Below are 18840 nucleotides of genomic sequence, written 5' to 3'. Positions count from 1 at the left end.
ATAAGTTTTAAAGATAACAGTAAAGAAAAAAAAATTCTTGCACCACTAAGTCACCTGAGGCCAACTGAGATAACAGTAAAAAATCTTTAAAGTTATTTTGACCAAAAGCCCATATATTAGAAGGGATGTAACAAGCCTCAGTTGCCCCACTTATTAGTGGAAACTCAATATGTTGATAATATACTACCATGCTCAGTTTGGCTAATGATCAGAATTGAGACTTTAAGTAGGCTAGTATCAGTAGGCTGTTGGAATTGGGAAGAGTTGTGGTATCCTTCTATCACTAGTTGAAACTTGAATTTCAGGAAGACAGGCAACAAGTCTCTTAAAAACTTCAACCATATAATTATCTAAAGTTATAGTAAACTGTTGATCTAAATTAGTTGAGAGCACTACAAACGTGTTTATTCTACCCTTACTAGCAGGAATATGTTAAAAAAAACTCACCTTGCTTGTCCTGAAATTGGGATTAACCAGTAGCAGATTCAGTCAACATGGATGGGTAACCATGATGAGCAAATCCCTCTAGGGGCACCTTTGGGAGAAGTTTGAAGATGAGAAGGAGAAGGGAGAAGGAGAAGTTTTAAAAGATGAAGAAAAACTTGATAGCTGACTTTACCAATAACCTTTTCGACAAATTCAATCCACCTTCCTGGATAAAATATTGCAATCCCAGACCCCCCCCCCTCCCTGTTTTACTCAGTGTTCATGTATTTAAATGTAATATTATTTTAGGTCACCAACTGAGGAGCATGAGAGAAAACACAAAAAGCACAAGAAAGATAAAGATAGGGAGAAAGATAAAAAGAGAATCAAAGAAGAAAAGGTCGAGAAAAAAGTAGTATTAGCACCTGACATAGAAGATGGAGAATATGCAAGTGAAGGAGAAATCGTGGATAGTCCTGAAAAATCCAGTGGAGCTGGCGAATCGCTTTCTATAGAAGAAACGAATAAATTGCGGATAAAACTTGGACTAAAACCGCTAGATGTGGGGGAGGGGAAATCAGAAGATAAGAAAGATGTACATAAGCCAGCTATAAATCTTCGTGAAAAGAAAGAAGCAGAAAAGCTGCGTCAGAAACTAAAGGAAAGACAACAAAAACGAAAAGTTGAGAAGAAACTAAAAAGTGTCAAAAGCTTAGCTGAATCTGATGACGAAGATACAAGTGAATGGGTTCAGAAAATGAGGATAAAACAAAAAGAAAAGGAAGAAGCAGAAAGACGGGCAAAAATGTTAGAAGAACTAGAAGATGAATTTGGCGTTGGTGATCTTGTTGAAGAAGATTTGAGAAAAGAAAAGGCCCGTGCTTATACAGCAAGGCATTTAGGTGGGTTGAAAGTGGAACACGATGTGGAAAAGTTTGCAGAAGGAAACGAGGTAGTCCTAACATTGAAAGATCAGAGTATACTGGAAGGAGATGAAGATACTTTAGTAAATGTGAATATTATAGATGCTGAAAGACATGCAAAGAATGTTGAATTGAAAAAACAAAAGGGGACATATCAAGCTTATGAAGATGAAGAGGTTGATGAGTTTGGAATGCCAAAGAAGAAAAATATTTTAAGTCAATATGATAGAGAAATAGAAGCTGAAAAGAAGAAATCTTTTGTAATTGGGTATGAAGATGGTACACCAGAAGAACGGAATCGCAAAGCTACCGAGGCAATACGAGCTAAACTGCAAAGGGCATCAAGAAAAATAGAGACATTGGAAATGCCAGCGCCGCAAGTAGCAAGCAATTATTATACTCCTGACGAAATGGTTGCTTTTAAGAAACCAAAAAAGAAAGTACGAAAAGTTCGTAAAAATGGAGTTTTAACTGCTGATGACTTGTTGGCAATTAAACAGGAAGACGATGGCTCTAATGACCTTGGTGCCAGAGACAGGCGTCAGTTAGAGAACACAAGTGATATAGATGGAGTCATTGATGATACAGCTTTTCCCTCTGAAGATCTTTATGGAATCAGAATCGAAGAGCCTGACGAGCTCAAAATTGTTGTTGATTCTTCTTTGAATAGAGCAAAGCGATTGAAGAATAAAGAATCAAAGAAATCTTCAATCCATGAAATACTTGAACAAATAAAACAAGAAGAAGAAACACCTGTGCAAGAAGGAGGGATGGTATTCAATGCTACCTCTGAATTTTGTAGATCTATTGGGGACACATCAACGCTTGGGCTTAGTATTAAAGAAGAGGAAATGGAAGAATCAGAAGAAGAAGAGGAACCAGAGGAGAGAGAGACAAGAAGCAAATGGGCAGAAGTTAATATGGAAGAGGAAGAACCAATGGCAGAAGAAAATCATCCTGCAGTGAGTCGACTTTCAATTCTTGATGACGAGCCTATGGTTGCCAAAGGACTCGGTGCAGCATTGCAGTTTGCCCGGTCTAAAGGCTATGTTGAACGGGACACCGGGAATAAGCGAACGGTCTCTGCTGCTTTTCGTAATATGCAAGCAAAAAATTATACAATTGAAGATAAAAATATTGAAGATGATAAATATTCTAGGCGTGAAAGATATGGTGGCCCTATTTCAGAATTTAAAGATAAGGCTGGATATAAGCCAGATGTAAAGCTGGAATATATAGATGACTCTGGGCATATATTGGATCAGAAGGAGGCTTTTAGATACTTATCTCATAAATTCCATGGGAAAGGATCTGGTAAAACAAAATCAGAGAAGCGTGAAAGAAAACTGCAAGACAAGTCGCTTCTTACAGAGCCATCTCAGTCACTTGATACTTTACACAAACTTCAAGAAAAACAAAAAGAATTAAATACACCCTTTGTTGTTATTAGTGGAAGCAAGGCTAATGCTACATCTTTGGTGAAATCAAAATCTGATATTCCAGGTAATCTTGCTAAGAGAAAATAATTGAAAATATTTTTTTTAGTTACGTATTTTTCTTGAAGTTTGTTTGCTTGTAAAATTATGGACCTTATATGTGAGTACAGTTCATCCGAAGAAGAAGTGGAAGAAATATTAGAAGAAAGAGTGGCCAAAAGGTACAACTTTATTGCTTACTTCTTAAACTTCATTTGTTTCATATAATAGAAGTGATAAATGGTAATATTTTTATAAAATCCGGAAATGATATCTCAATAAAAAGGATTATTTCAAATAGCCAGTAAAATGCTGCAAAGAATTCATAGCTATACCCAAGGAACAAGTTTTTGGGGTTAAATATCCTTCTTGAAGAGTAAAAAACTATAATAAGAATGCGAACTTTGATTGCTTAGTAGCTCAAAAGAATCTGTTTCACTGTTAGACCCCCATCTTCTTCCTGAATAAGCACCCTGGGTACAGTCCTGAAATAATTAGAGGGAGAATTTGTGGCTAAAATTGTAACATAGACCTCAAAAATCAAGATATTTTGAATATATGTGTAACAATTAGTGTCATTATACACCTTGGTGTAATCAGTCATGAAAAGACATGCAGTCTGTACAACAAATCGTCCTAAAGTGAGGACTCAAGGATATTTGTCCCCTCCAACACAAGTGTTACTTGGAATGGATCTTAAAATTCAGGCATAGTTTTGAGAGTGCTCTGATAGTTCCTCAAAAGCAGTTCAGAATCTTGATTATTAGGTGACGATTTTAGTGTTAAAAGTTTGGAAAAGGAGCTTTCAAGAAATTGGATCTCAGACTTGATTGATTGAAATTGAATCTTCCATCTGCAGCTTTGTTTAAGGACACTGGATCTTCTCAAAGCCAACGTGCAATAAGAAATATAATATAAACCTGGTATTATTAAAAAGAAATAAACTGAAATAATGCATGTAGTAAAGTAGTAAAGACCAATAATAAAAAATGAGGGTAATAAAGAGTAATAATACAGTTTTTTTAAACGAGTTCTGATATTTTTAGTTCCTTTCTTCCAAAGACTGAAATGTCTGTGTAAATGCACAAAATAGGACTCGGTTATGATGGCTTTGAAAAAAATTAAGATTCTGGTTTATTTTAGTCACCCAAGGATTTAGCATAGGCCCACTAGACCTGGGCCTAGGGGCGCACAATGTCGAGGGGTGAAAAAAAAAAAAAAATAAATACTCAGTTTTTTTTTCTTAACAAAAAGTGTACTGATGTGATTTATCGTCTAAGTGCCAGGTGCACTTGGCTGCTGCGCCGTCTATTCACAGAAAAGTGATTTTAAAACACCACAGAAATTGCGTAGCAGTTTATATGCTGTCAGATGTCTCCCAAGAATGGAAGCTGAGAGTTCGGTATCACCTCTCTCTTGCATTCTTTTTGGCTCATACTCATAAGTTGCCTTCTGTTCAGGGCTTCCACCATCAATGAATTTTCGGGATTTCCCCGTTAATCGCTTGGGCCTAGGGGTGCCAAAAACGCTTGGCCCTAGGGGCGCCAAAGACTTAAATACAGCCCTGGTTGTAGTGCGAATAATTTGAAAATAGGAAAGGATGAACTAGATCATTTTTAATGCTGAGCACTAATTGGACAGTATCTCCTAACGCCTAAAGATGTATTTTAGACATATACTCCCACTCCCTCCATAATAAGTTGTCCAACTTTAATGGAAGAATCAACAAATATATGCTCTATTTATATGCTGTCTGGAACATTTTAGAGTCAATTTTCGAGCTATTTGCTGTTGTGACTTTCTCAATTACTCAATTGTAGGCTTTACTCTGTTTTACTTTCGTGTGGTAGTGATAGCAAAGAATAAATTATAGTTTTGAAAACATACACAAAATATTATGAGATTAGAAATAGGTGTATCCATATGTGAGCTACCATACTAATTATATGTGTGGTCACCTTTTGTGGAAGCATTTTTTTAAAATAAAATGTTTTCTAATTCCATTTTCTTTTCAATGAAATATCCTTGTCAATATACTTTGGGTTCTTGAAATATTCTGTCTTGATAAACAACTTACTGTAACCTAACCCCAAACTAGAAGAGCTGGCCAGGGCTGGAGCGAGGGGGTAGAGGGGAAAAGCGCCACGGGGGGGGGGGGGGTGGTGAAACAAGCTTATATTGTAATATTTACAGTATTGATGGTACGGCAGGGGGCGATAAAGTCTACATTTGCCCCGCTGAGAAAATATTTAACTCCGTCTCTGGAGTTGGCCAGGGTTATCTTGATTGGGCAACGTCCATGGAACGAGAGTTAATAAACTGTTATCTATTGATTAGATTTTAGGCCCAATTTTCAGTCTTTCTCTGATTGAATATGTAATTTAGAACGTCTGCTTTACGGCTGGCTTTGGGGAAAAAGAAAAGAACTTGTATGGCTGATAAGAGAGTACCAAGGAATGTCATGTTAGAGTTAGTAACGGCTTGTTATCTTAGAAATAAAGCAGCTGTGAATACAGGAGGAGGGGTAATGTTTGCAAAATCCATGAACATAAAATAAGGTGTTCAGATAGGATTTGTTCTATCCTTCTTATATAGGTGATGAACAAGGGCTGTGCAATAAGAGAATGCAAGAATAAAAACCTGAGAGGGGTAGGCTGGTAATTTGGGTATATAGAAAAAACTGGACATACTCGAAACCTGATTGGGATTCCTTTGGTGGTGCAGTGGGATTAAACTCTGCTTGGTAATACAGGACCCAAAATTCAATCTCAGCTGCAGCAGCCCGCTGCGGGTAGAGGAAGAATCCAAAGAAAAAGAAGAAGTGTAGGTAAAACAAGATGAGTAAAAAAGCGGTGTTGATGAAGAAGAGGAAGTTTTGTGGAAAGCCTGAGACGCCCTAACTGTGACGAAGTGTCAAAAATTGGATAGCTTTGATACTCTACTGTAAAAATAGGTTTGAGAAGAAACAAAAGTACTGAGGATGTTATAAAAATGCCTGCTCAGTGTTACAAAACATAGTACCGCGTTGACGCACGGGCTCTTAGAAGAAAGTTGGAAGTTTTTTTCTTATCGCTTTTTTTCTGTTTAGCAACCTGTTCATTGAGAGTTGAATTCTCGGACGTGCAAAAAACAGTTACTTCCTAAAGTTGATCTTCGGAAATGGTCGTTTTTGCAATGGTAGCGGTCAGTTTTGCTACCGTGAGTTTCAGGGATATGTAAGCAGGGCTTTCGAGAACTTAGGTAGTGCCGGGAGGACATATTTATTTGTAATCCTCTGCCCCCTACCTCTACGGTACTAATAGAAGAGTTTGATAGGTCTTGGAAGTAACTCTATGTATTTGATGCGAAGAACTGCACGCCCCATCCCCCCTTTCTCCTCTAATTATATTTTTGGGTTATGTACTATTGCGTAAATACTCTCAAGCGTTTTAATAGCAGACTCCGTTTAAATTTTCAGTTTATTATTTAGTGCGAAAAAATGAGTCATCAAAATCATAAAAAAAGAATGTTGCGATTATACGTAAAAAACGGCGACATTGAAAAGTAAAATCCCGAAGTAACGTCCCATTTAACACATTTCGTACTGAGCCTTTTTGAGATTTGGGTCATGAGCGTTAGGCCCTATTCCCTCCCGACAGCCCTGTCTCATAAACTAAGAACAACTCTGACAGAAGCATCAGATTATACACAGAAAAGATGCTGTTGAGTCATATTTGACCCAAGTGGATATTCAACCATTGAGAGACGTGGCCATTGGGAGCCATAAGTGACTGGGAGCCGTGTCCCCTTGGAAATTAATCCCTTAAGAAATCCTCAAATGCGAATTTAAGGCCATGTTTTTAGACAAGGCAGCAAATTTGCCGCCCTTCTCCAGGCTATACGGTGGTCCCCCGGGAAAAAATTTCTATCCATGCGCATGTTGGGTATATACAGTGGTAGTAGAGGAGTAGGTAATCAAAATTTTATTGTAAGTAATGCAGTGCCATTATGAGATGGAACACGGCTGTGTTTTTCAGTGGGGGATTGTCAAGATAAAAAAATGTATAGTAAAAGGTAAAATTGAAAACATAGTAAAAATAAACGTTTTAGAAGATAACGAATATTTTTACAGGAAGTTGTTTGTCAAGGCTAAAAATATATTTTTTATTGTTTAAAAAAATAAAGTTGTGAGACAGAGTCAAACTTTAGCGTAAAGAGCGAGGCTTTGAGGAGGGGACCGCCCCTTTTATATACGTAATATTTTCTGTTCGTCTTAAGTTTTAATGTCGCTCCTTACTTTCAGTTAAAAAAAACTTTTTTTTTATTTAATAGCCTAGTAAACGTCACATCATTTGCAGTGGATTTTTTCAATTTGAAAAACGACCAGAAATTAAATAAAAAAGAAGTTTTTTTTTCAAATGAAAGCGTGCAAAGGATAATTTTCAGGTGGAATCGTCAGCAAGAAATTTTCCGTTGGAGAAAATTTCAGCAAAGATGGAATTTTCGGTGGGAGAGGGAGTATTTGGCGTGACAGAAACCTTCATTGGAGGTGAGGCGGATTTCCAGGCATTATTTTTAAAACGATCAGAAATTACATTTAAAAACTTAGGTTTCTTTTCTGCTGAAAGTAAGAAGTAACATTAAACTTAAACGAACAGAAATTATTTAATATATGAGAGAGGCTGTACCCTCAATACCCCGCTCTTTAAAATAAATTTTGACTTTTTGTCAAAATTTTGACAGAAAAAAAGTTTGACTTTTCGTCCAAATCCTTTAAGAACGACTCCTGAGAAAAAAGGGCCGTTTGGGTAGAATCAGAAGATTTTTTTTAAATGCTGAAAAAACTTTAGCGTGAAGAGTGGGGTATTGCGGAGGGGGCAGCTACCTTGATATGTGAAATAATTTCTGTTGGTTTTACATTTTAATGTTGCTCTTTACTTTCAGTCGAAAAAACTTTTTAATCAATACAGATAAGGATTTATAATGAGATTCTATAATTGGCTGCCTATACCAAATTAAAAATAAAAAAATAAAATGTACTTTTGTGCTGGCTCCAACGAGCGCCAAGTTTTGACAAAAAATTTTATGAATGGGTCTGGTGTTAGCTAAAATCTCGGTGTTATGCAAATCTCCGTTTAAGCCTAATCTTAATTTAAAGCTTTGCTGAGCTGCGAAAGTGCCATCACATTCTTAAAATTTTGTCGCAGGTGCTGTGAGCTTTTTTGATGCAATCAATTTTTTGAGGCGTATCACAATTGTCGTGTGAGAATTATAATTATTGTTTTTTTTTTTTAAAACCACTCCGCGCTGAAGATTTAGAAGTAAAAATTACAGATGATTTGCGCACTAAGTTTTTATTAGACTGGGTGAGAACAAAGCAGAATATTTTATTCGTAGGACGCAAAAAGTAAGTTTCCCTTTTCAATAAAAAAAAAAAAAAATCAAAGAAAAATTTAAGAAAAAAAAAATTATTGAAGCATTTAGTTCAAATGTTCAGCTATCTTTCAAGTCAACATAGTTATCACTTAAGAACTTGTCTTATTGAGGCACTAATTTTTGTATTCCTTCATCATTGAAATGTCTGATCCCCATCCTGTTTTACTAGCTTCTTTTGTCTTTATTGAAGCTTTGGACACCAAGAAATGATTTCATTTGTTAAAAAAAGATGAAAACTTCTCGCTCTCTTCTTCATGGGATTGTGTTTAGAAAACTAAATTTAAAAATTTTTAATGTTAAAAATTGTGTGCAACCTTTGGTGCCAAAAGTTGTCGAACTGAAAGTGAAACTTCAATAAACGAACTTAATAAGGATTCGTTTAACGAATCCTTATGACGAATATCCTTAATCCTTAAATCTTTATTACGAATTCAATAAACGAACAGCCGAAGGCCTCGACCGAGTCAGTTGATTTTTGAATTAAAATCAAGTCGCCGTCAAGGCACTGGAGACAAAGCCAAGACAGGTAGTCTGAGTGAGAGGCAAACCTGGCATGAGCCTTTTTCAGGATTGTATAAAAAATGATGTTCACTTGTTGTCTATATCTCCCTAACACCTGCCCCCTCTCCCCATCAACGACAAATATTTATACTTAATGTTTCAAAGTTTTTTCTTTAATGGTTATTCGACTTGTCATTATTATACAATTGAACTTAGTTTCTGTACGCTCCTCGTTTAATGAGTGGCATAGTCTGTGAAATAAAGGGGGTAGGGTAAAAATTGCCTGCCTGAAAATTGTGTTTCCTCATCAATAAAATATTTCCCTTTTCTGCGTTTTGACTGGAAAACAGTGAGTCACTTTTGCAGGGTGCGCACTGACTTACCGGCTGCTTCGACGATATTTCAAACCGATGACAAAAGCGACTACGAGGATCCACTAAACCATCGAGGACGCACCAGAGCTGTTCCACATGAAGCAGGCAATTGGGCTACATTTGTTTCGATACCGTGTAAGACTCAGTTTTAGTATTTTCAAGACCTGTTTTATTTAAAAAAAAAAATTAAAATATGGTTTAATTTAGTTCTTGCTTTGCGTGATTAGTTAAAAGTTTAGTCGTTTTAGTCGCTTAATCATTCTATATCTGCCCACATCTGTTTGTACTCACCAGAAGTTACTGCTGGAATAAATTCCTATATAATTAACTTCATTTCTCAAAAATGTAGTTTGTTTTAAGAGAATAATTTGGAATGATGATCTCCTGATAAAACAGCTCTTTAGTGTAGATAAATGCTTTCGTTTAGCATTCAGTAAAGCTTTGCCAGATGCGGGGAGAATCCGGGAAGAATAAAAAACAGAAGACTGTAAAAATATCGAATATCTAACGTGGATTTTTTTAGAGGGATCTCTTGGAAGGAACCTGCTAATGTATTGCCATGCTTTTTTCATATTATCTAGTATTTATGTAGATAATAAACTTATGGGCTGCAAGAGAGGCAAAAATAGATATAGCAATATCAAAACTGAGCAATGTAGTCATGAAGAAGTCCAATAGCCTCTTTGTTGGCTATTATTCAGCAATTCCACTTTTTCAACTGTCGCGGGTTGCAACCAATCTTCGCACTCGTCGGCATCGTATCAGGTTAGTAACATGAAACCCCATTCTTGTGGTTGGGAAGCCAATGAAACAAAGTATGCAGAGGCAGGAATGGACGCAGGGAGAGGGGGCTCAGAACCCGGATCCCCCGAAATTCCAAATTTTCCTGTATTGCAGGGTGCTTCTTAGGCAAATTATCAAATATAGTTTATTTTTTAATTATTTCTCTGCCCCTCCAAAAATATCCTGCGTATGGGCCTGTGCCGAGGATACTATTTGAAGCATAGTATGTAACGTTATCTAGGATCCTAGCATAGGAAAGGATTTTAGGTAAAAACACGACCTGGCCTTTCGACTATTTCATTCGTTAGTCATTTTTACGCTTAATGTAAGTTTTAGTATCGCTGCTAATAATTTGAAAGTCAAGTGTCAACGAGATAGCTCGTAGCTGAGCTATACTAGCCATGACGAATAATATTTTCTAAATTTTACAATTTGATACTCTCAATTATAAGCAAATTATTCTAATACTGTCTATGCCAAAGAGAATGTTTACATTTAGTAGAACTCAATTTTACAAAAAGACCAATCCACCTGCTTTTATATTACAGGAATATTATTTATTATAATATTGGAATGTGCGATTTTATACTTAACGTCATTAGCTTCTTGGAAACACTGGTCGAAATGAGAATATGTAGAATAAGATATATCATTGCCGACGTTGAACCTGTTAAAGACAGGATTACAAAAGGTCTGAGAAATTCAAACGCTGGACGAATTGTCCGAAATCTATTCATACAGAAGGGGCACTGAACTACGTTCTTAAATACGTTCATTCACACAGAAATACTCCGTGAAGACTTACTTAATGTCAGGGGCTGCCCGAGGTGGGGGTGGGTGGGTAGGGGCGTGCCGCCCCTCTAATGGTTTTGGCATTTGGTAATTTTTTTGCCAAAGGCGAAATTTCCGCCAGAAATTTTGCAAATTTTAGAAAAATTCTTGATTTCTGCAGAAAATTCAGCATAAATCAGGTATCGATTCGGTAAAATTTACAAAGATCTCCCTCCTTGTGAAATGAGTACGCCCTTGCTTACTGCTGAAACAGGAGCTTTCCAAGAGAATGGAAAAAGAGTTTATCTGTCTTAAAATACCTTCAAGTAATTTGAACAAGGATTGGTTATCGAAATATTGCTCGGATCCACAACAGATCAGATTCTGTCGACAGTCAAAGGATCATGTTCATATCGAAGCTTCTGCTGCAAAATGTCACTTGATTGGCTAGTAGATCCGGTCTTGGAATTAAGGTGGTCGCTTCAGCATCATTTCTGATTACTAAGCAATCAGAATTTTGAACGTCGTAGGCATTTGCCGGAGCGCTTATCTATGAGTATTTTGTCTCCGATCACATCTGTATCTCTAGTGACAGCTCTAGACCGCTGCATAGTAGGTATAGGCATAATACTAGATCAGTGCGCGAGAGCTCTTTTTTCTTTTCTTTTTTTATTAGTACATACTGTTGCTTTAAAATCAGTAGAACGTCTTGCCAAATATTCTGATTTGATCGTGCTATCGTGATAACCAAAAATCCTTTGTTCTCAGAAATGACTAAAGTGAGTCTCACCACCCGCTAATGATAAAAAGCGAGCATTTAGTGAAGTAATGGGCAAAAAGTGAATATATTTTTACTGATGCCAATAAATCGGCTGGACCATTTCAACTGATCTGAAAGGTATTGTCAGTGGTGATAGCAAAGAATTTATGTGCTTAAGACAGACGAGAAACCCTTGTTGACATTAAAACTTCAGAAAAATCGCTTTTGTCATCAACTGAACTTTTGATCATTCTGAGTTTACGATTTTATTGAAGATTTTTTTTATCTTTTATGGATGGTGTAATCGTAATTAAGTTACACAGTGCTTTTGCCATGCATGTACTTTTTTTCTTAAGATAATTCGGTTGCTTTGAAGACCTGGAATAATTGAGAGTTGACCATATATAAATGCTAGACATGGAGCCGGCTCTTTGCGTAGCCTCCCTCCACTCTTCTTGGCCCCCGGTCTTGCTGTTGACCCTCGGTTTTCTTGCAAAATACACCTAAGGGACGAGGGCAGGGGTATAACTATCTCCCATGCCGAATTTCATACATTGAGTATCAATTTTGTCTTTTTCTCCTGAAATGAAAGCTTGCACGGGCCATGAGTCATCTCTATAGTAATGTGATTGTTGTTTTTCAAGGAAGATCGAATATTAGTGAAGTACTTTTTTTATACAAACCAGAAAATTCTTTCAGTTTCAAGATTAGTGTATAGGCTTAGTAGGATATAGGATTAGTAGTGTGACGCGTAAACAAAGTTGTTCAGTTGTTCACAGTTATATTCTACTTTTTTGCACAATAGTCGCCAGCACGGACCTTTACCCCTCAAGTTCCTAGATTTTTTATTGTAATTGTTATCGTCGGTTTTCTGCCCGAGCAAGCAGAGGGAGGTGGCAAAACCCGGGAACTGCTGTAGTTTAGTAGTTACGATGCTCTCCTTCACGAATGGAAGGTCGAGTTCGGAACACGATTTTTTTTAATAATTACTACTAAACACTAATTACAACTGATAAGGCTAATCGCCATTTTTTTTTTATTTCTTTTTTGTCTCTTCTTTCCCTCGTTTATTTTTCAAATTCTGGCAATCACTTTCTTTACCAAATTTATTTCTGTATTTTCATCAAAACGTTCCTTTTTTGTAAACTAACCATAAATGACATAATGAGTTTGTGTGAAAGGAATGTAGCTCCGACAGCCTCTTTAATTTCGTTTTTCTATCCTAAGACAGTGGAGATGAACTAACCGAAATGTGGGAACATTTTTCTGCTCAGTATCCGAATTATCAAATACAAAATATAGAAGAACCCCATTTGAGTCTAACGAGAAGCGTTTTTCTGCGTCACCACTGGATAGAAGATTTTGTTAAAGGAGTCGCAAGCACAGCGCGATGTGTTCCAAGGTAACTTTATAAACTTATTCCGTGAACCCAGTCACCGTTTCGATTTTATTCACATTTTTGGAAGAAGCATATTTTAATATTGGATTGAAATGTGTTGACCCTCTATGACTCCCCCCCCCCCCTCTTTTCCATTCAAACAAAAGTGACTTACAAAAAAATATATGGGGAGAGTTATAATGACATATGTCTTTAACCAGGAGGTTTGGCCACAGGATCTGGATTTTAAAATTTGATCATAATTAAAAATAATACTGTTCCTGCGTGTATGAATATTTGTTGAAAAAATGTAGAATATATTTGAAAACTAGCCTTTAATTAAACTTGATGAAAATAAATTAGCACTGTCCAGATCTTTTTCCCTGTTTTCGAAAATTTTAGATAACCCTTTTCTAGATTAGGGAACTGGCCTTGCCAATCATTTCTTATAATATCTGGTGTTTAAACAATATAACAAATTGAAATGGACCAAGAATTTTAGAGATTAAAATCTAATTATCCAAAATAAGAAGAATCAGTCTTTGAATACTAGAGGAACTGGAGTAAAAACCACTTAAATTCTAGGAGCTGCAAATTTACGCACTCCATAGCTCTAATTTTAGTCTCATTGGAGGAAAAGAATGACGAATCAAATTATTTATCTAATCATGTTGTTTTATGATAGTTTATTATAATTTTATTTTATGTATACTCATAATTGCATTGTTTATAGTTATATAATAATTATGTTGTATATAATTATATTGCAAATAATATTGGGATATTTGTATAATTTAAGCATTCATCTTGTGACCGCACTTGTCTTGTTCTTGAAGGCAGATTTTTGAAACCTTTCGACCATTCTAATTGAAGTTCACATTTTAGAATTTTGGTCACACTTTTTCACAAGACGAAGGTAGGTCCCAATACGCCGGCTTTTATCAACGTGAGTTTATTATTCAAAGCGTAAGTTTGTTTAAAGGACTGATTGATTTAGCATCCAAGTTACTTCCAAGTTACTTCCAGTTACATCCAAGTCATGTCAACATCAGTTGGCATGACGCTGCAAGTAATATTTTTGTTTCTTTTTTTGTAATATTTTGTGTTCGTCTCAAAAATTTGCTAACCTCAATTTGAAACTAAAAAAAAATAAAGTAAATTAACCCAGAGGTGCTTACAAGCTCATTAAGAAACAAAAATATTACATGCAGCGTCATTCCAACTGATGTTGATTAGAGGGTGATTCTCAATATTTGATATAAAAAAAAAATATTGTAAACAAAACCAAAAAAGGGAAAACTGTAGTATTTTGGTCTGGTGTACCAGAAGCCCAAAATAAATTCCTATTCCAAGGTGCTCACTTTATATAGCCAATATTTAGTTGTATATTTTTTAGTATGAATAATTGGAAGAAAAATACTTTTCTTTTTAGAAATCACGTTGGTTGCTGGTTGCGCACCCTTTTTTGACGATTTTAGTATCGTTTGATAATCGCTAATAATTTTGATTATTGCACAATCACTGGAAGTTTATATATAGATTGTATAATAGGAATAATATATATATATATATATATATATATATATATATATATATATATATATATATATATATATATATATATATATATATATATATATATATATATTATGTTACTATGAATGTCGACATTCACCGGTGAATGTCCGAAATACTTTTTTTCTCCTTGGATTTAGTCAGCGTTGCCAGTCAACTTTTTCAACTTAATGTAAGGTTTGATGATGACAGGTTAGGTTAAGTTATGTTAGCTTAGGATTTTAACCCAGGATTTTTCGATATTTATAACCTAATCTAACCTAACTTAAGCTTCATCATAAATCTTCATCATAAGCTTCATCAATCTTAAGCTTCATTCATAAGCGTCATGTCAACATCAGTTGGCATGACGCTGCAAGTAATATTTTTGTTTCTTTTTTTGTAATATTTTGTGTTCGTCTCAAAAATTTGCTAACCTCAATTTGAACCTAAAAAAAAATAAAGTAAATTAACCCAGAGGTGCTTACAAGCTCATTAAGAAACAAAAATATTACATGCAGCGTCATTCCAACTGATGTTGATTAGAGGGTGATTCTCAATATTTGATATAAAAAAAAAATATTGTAAACAAAACCAAAAAAGGGAAAACTGTAGTATTTTGGCCTGGTGTAGCAGAAGCCCAAAATAAATTCCTATTCCAAGGTGCTCACTTTATAAAGCCAATATTTAGTTGTATATTTTTTAGTATGAATAATTGGAAGAAAAATACTTTTCTTTTTAGAAATCACGTTGGTTGCTGGTTGCGCACCCTTTTTTGACGATTTTAGTATCGTTTGATAATCGCTAATAATTTTGATTATTGCACAATCACTGGAAGTTTATATATAGATTGTATAATAGGAATAATATATATATATATATATATATATATATATATATATATATATATATATATATATATATATATATATTAGGTTTGTGTTGAAGCCCAGAAGCCCAAAATAAATTCCTATTCCAAGGTGCTCACTTTATAAAGAAGGAAATTAAGGCGCAACAGTCAAAAAAGAAAAAAAATATATCCACATTCACCGGTGACTGTTCGAATTTCCTTTTTCTCTACTTGGATTCAATTAGCTTTCAGCTTTTTCAGTCATATGCAAGCTATGATGGTAAAAGCTTAAGTTAGGTTAGATTAGGTTATAAATATCGGAAATGGATTAAAACCCTAAGCTAACATAACTTAACCTAACCTGTCATCATCAAACCTTGCATTAAGTTGAAAAAGTTGACTGGCAACGCTGACTAAATCCAAGGAGAAAAAAAGGTATTCCGGACATTCACCGGTGAATGTCGACATTCATAGTAACATAATATATATATATATATATATATATATATATATATATATATATATATATATATATATATATATATATATATATATATATATATATATATATATATAGAGTATATATATATATATATATATATATATATATTCCTATATAGTATAGGAATAATATGTATATATTATTCCTTTTATACAATCTATATATAAACTTCTAGTGATTCACTCCTGTGAATGTCGACATTCATAGTAACATAATATATATATATATATATATATATATATATATATATATATATATATATATATATATATATATATATATATATATATATATTCTATATAGTATAGGAATAATATGTATATATTATTCCTTTTATACAATCTATATATAAACTTCTAGTGATTTTGCAATAATCAAAATTATTTTTTTATAATTTTTGTTTCCCAGCACTCCTATATATATATATATATATATATATATATATATATATATATATATATATATATATATCCTATATAGTATAGGAATAATATGTATATATTATTCCTTTTATACAATCTATATATAAACTTCTAGTGATTCACTCCTGTGAATGTCGACATTCATAGTAACATAATATATATATATATATATATATATATATATATATATATATATATATATATATATATATCCTATATAGTATAGGAATAATATGTATATATTATTCCTTTTATACAATCTATATATAAACTTCTAGTGATTTTGCAATAATCAAAATTATTTTTTTATAATTTTTGTTTCCCAGCACTCCTATATATATATATATATATATATATATATATATATATATATATATATATATATATATATATATATATATATATATATATAGTATAGGAATAATATGTATATATTATTCCTTTTATACAATCTATATATAAACTTCTAGTGATTGTGCAATAATCAAAATTATTTTTTTATAATTTTTGTTTCCCAGCACTCCTGGGTTAATTTACTTTATTTTTTTTAGGTTCAAATTGAGGTTAGCCAATTTTGAGACGTACACAAATGAGGAGAAAACGCGTACCTTCATAGCAGCAAAAGTGGAACCCGTTGATAATCTAATTCTTCTTGTAAAGAAATTGGATGGTCTTTTAAATGAGTACGGCCTCCAAGAATATTACAAGGTAGAAACATTCTGAGAATTTTTACGAAAAAAAAAACAAATTCAAATCAGAGGACCGCGCACATTATTTGAAAAATATTGAAAATTAGGGGACAAATTATCGTAGTTTTTAGTGTTATTCTTCTTTCAAAACTTGAATTGGTACTTTCTGCATATAATAGTTGCATCAGTTGCTACAACTTAGTAAAAAGTGAAATCGACACGTCTTGCTTGAATTTTACTAGACTAAAGCAAATTGTCTTTGTTTAAATTCAAAACCAAGTTTTTGTTGCCGAGTACTGGTTTATTATCTTATTCTTACTTCTTTTTTTTTTTACAGAGAATATATTTGGTGGGGGGAAACCCACCCCCACCCCCTCTTATTTCAAATAGTTATGAATACAATATTAATATTATGACAAAAATGTTAAAAATATTTCATATATATAATATTTCATAATATAATAGTATGAGAAAAACAAGTTAAATGGGAACAAATTATTTGAAATGAAACTAAAACGCGCAGGTATAGTGCTGCTTTATTTTGCAATTAGCCATGGCTTAGCAATAGTTAAGCTACAAATTAGGAAAATTATGCATTGCTGAATCATTAACAGGATAAGGAAACATGAACTTTGACTTGGCTCTGAGAAATATTGCAATGTAAAGTATAAGAAGATCAGGACAAGAATATTAAAACTGTTAAGGGGCTGTGATTTTAACGCCAAATCATGAAGTTTGAACTTCTATGAACTTCATAATAAAAAAGTAAACATGTTTCAAGGTAGAAACATTTCAAGTTCTTAGAATTAAAACTGAGAAAAAGCTAAAAATGTCAGAATGTCAAAAATACTGCATTGTAAATTGAAATTAATACAGATTAAAGAATATTCTATTCTTTATATATTAATATAATTAAACATACAAGAATATTAAAGGGTAAGAATGGCGTGTTTAGGTACCTCGGCTATTATCACATATCATTTTTGGTTTGAATTTTTCTGAACTTCATCCTAGAAAACATTAAAAACATTTCAGTGTAAATTGCGATGTAAAGCTTTATGAAGTTGCTATTTTTGCACTGAAGTCCGATTTTATTCAAACTTTGTAATATTATCAATCTTAGCTTAAAAGTGCTTTATATATAACATTGAGTTGATTTAGCTTAACTGAGTTTTTGATATGTTGATTTCCCTGTGCGAAGTTGTCTGTGTTGATTCCTGTGTTCAGTTGACTGGGTTGTTGTTGAGCGAAAAAATGTCAAATTTATTGACTAATAATGTGGTCAATTGACTGGGTTGAGTTTGCCTCTGCTTAGGTCTATGATGAATACCGAGTTAGGGTTGCTCAGGATAAGAATGCAGCTCATTTTTTTTATCTACTCAAGTGTTGAAACACCAAATGTATTTGTGGGTTCTGTAAAGCTTTTTGTAGGGGTTTGATCTCCACGCTGCCAGGTATGGATAAAGTTCCAAAGCTGCCAGTAGCGGAATTCGATAGAATTCCAAAAGCTGCCGACACTTAAGCAGCACAACAGCTTTTCTTTGAGCAAAAAGTATTTTTATTTGTAAAAATGGTATTTTCAGACAAAATCTGCCAAAAAATTTGAAAACTGCTAAGTAGCATTGCTACTTTGCTACCCCGCTTTTTGCACGGCTGCATGCTGCGTTTTAGTTATCTTTTGCCATCCTCAATCCGGCACCCACAGAATTAGTATGTGATGTTTGTTTTCTATTTACTGTTGTTTCGTCTGTTTAGGTTTAAACTTTTAAACTTTCAGGATCCTTCATTTCATATTAGTTTTGCTTGGTGCCTTGGAGATCACTCAGAAGAAATTCGTTCCGGCTTTAAATCCAAATTTTCAGCAGAACCTTTACTTACTGAAGTTTTAAACGTTCAAAAATTGGTTTTTAAATGTGCCCATAAAGTGTATAAATTAAGCCTACGTGACCGTTAGTTTTTTTTAATTGTTGTTTTTCTAATAATACAAAAAAATGTGTTACGTATGTCTTTGTCATAT

The 18840-nt window shown here is 33.9% G+C and overlaps 2 protein-coding genes across 2 annotated transcripts in view; both read left to right on the top strand.

Annotated features, from left to right (window-relative positions):
* LOC148946533 (U4/U6.U5 tri-snRNP-associated protein 1) overlaps positions 1-2875 on the top strand; it is a 21395-nt gene extending 18520 nt beyond the window's left edge. The window contains exon 2 of the mRNA XM_089097415.1: positions 736-2875. Within this exon, the coding sequence (XP_088953541.1) occupies positions 736-2875 (2140 nt within the window). The remainder of the gene's footprint in view (positions 1-735) is intronic.
* On the top strand, positions 2868-18840 carry LOC148946532 (U6 snRNA phosphodiesterase 1). The gene is made up of 5 exons (XM_089097417.1): positions 2868-3006; positions 9107-9249; positions 12656-12830; positions 16686-16842; positions 18601-18840. Exons 1-5 carry the CDS (start codon positions 2933-2935, stop codon positions 18775-18777), a joined length of 726 nt encoding a protein of 241 aa, XP_088953543.1. The 5' UTR covers positions 2868-2932; the 3' UTR covers positions 18778-18840.

The sequence above is a fragment of the Artemia sp. Qi Xiang Cuo genome, chromosome 11, assembly GCF_049724085.1.
Source record: "Artemia sp. Qi Xiang Cuo chromosome 11, ASM4972408v1, whole genome shotgun sequence".
NCBI classification, from domain to species: domain Eukaryota; kingdom Metazoa; phylum Arthropoda; class Branchiopoda; order Anostraca; family Artemiidae; genus Artemia; species Artemia sp. Qi Xiang Cuo.
The sequence above is the reverse complement of the archived record's forward strand: the minus strand, read 5'-3'. Positions and strand labels throughout refer to the sequence as shown.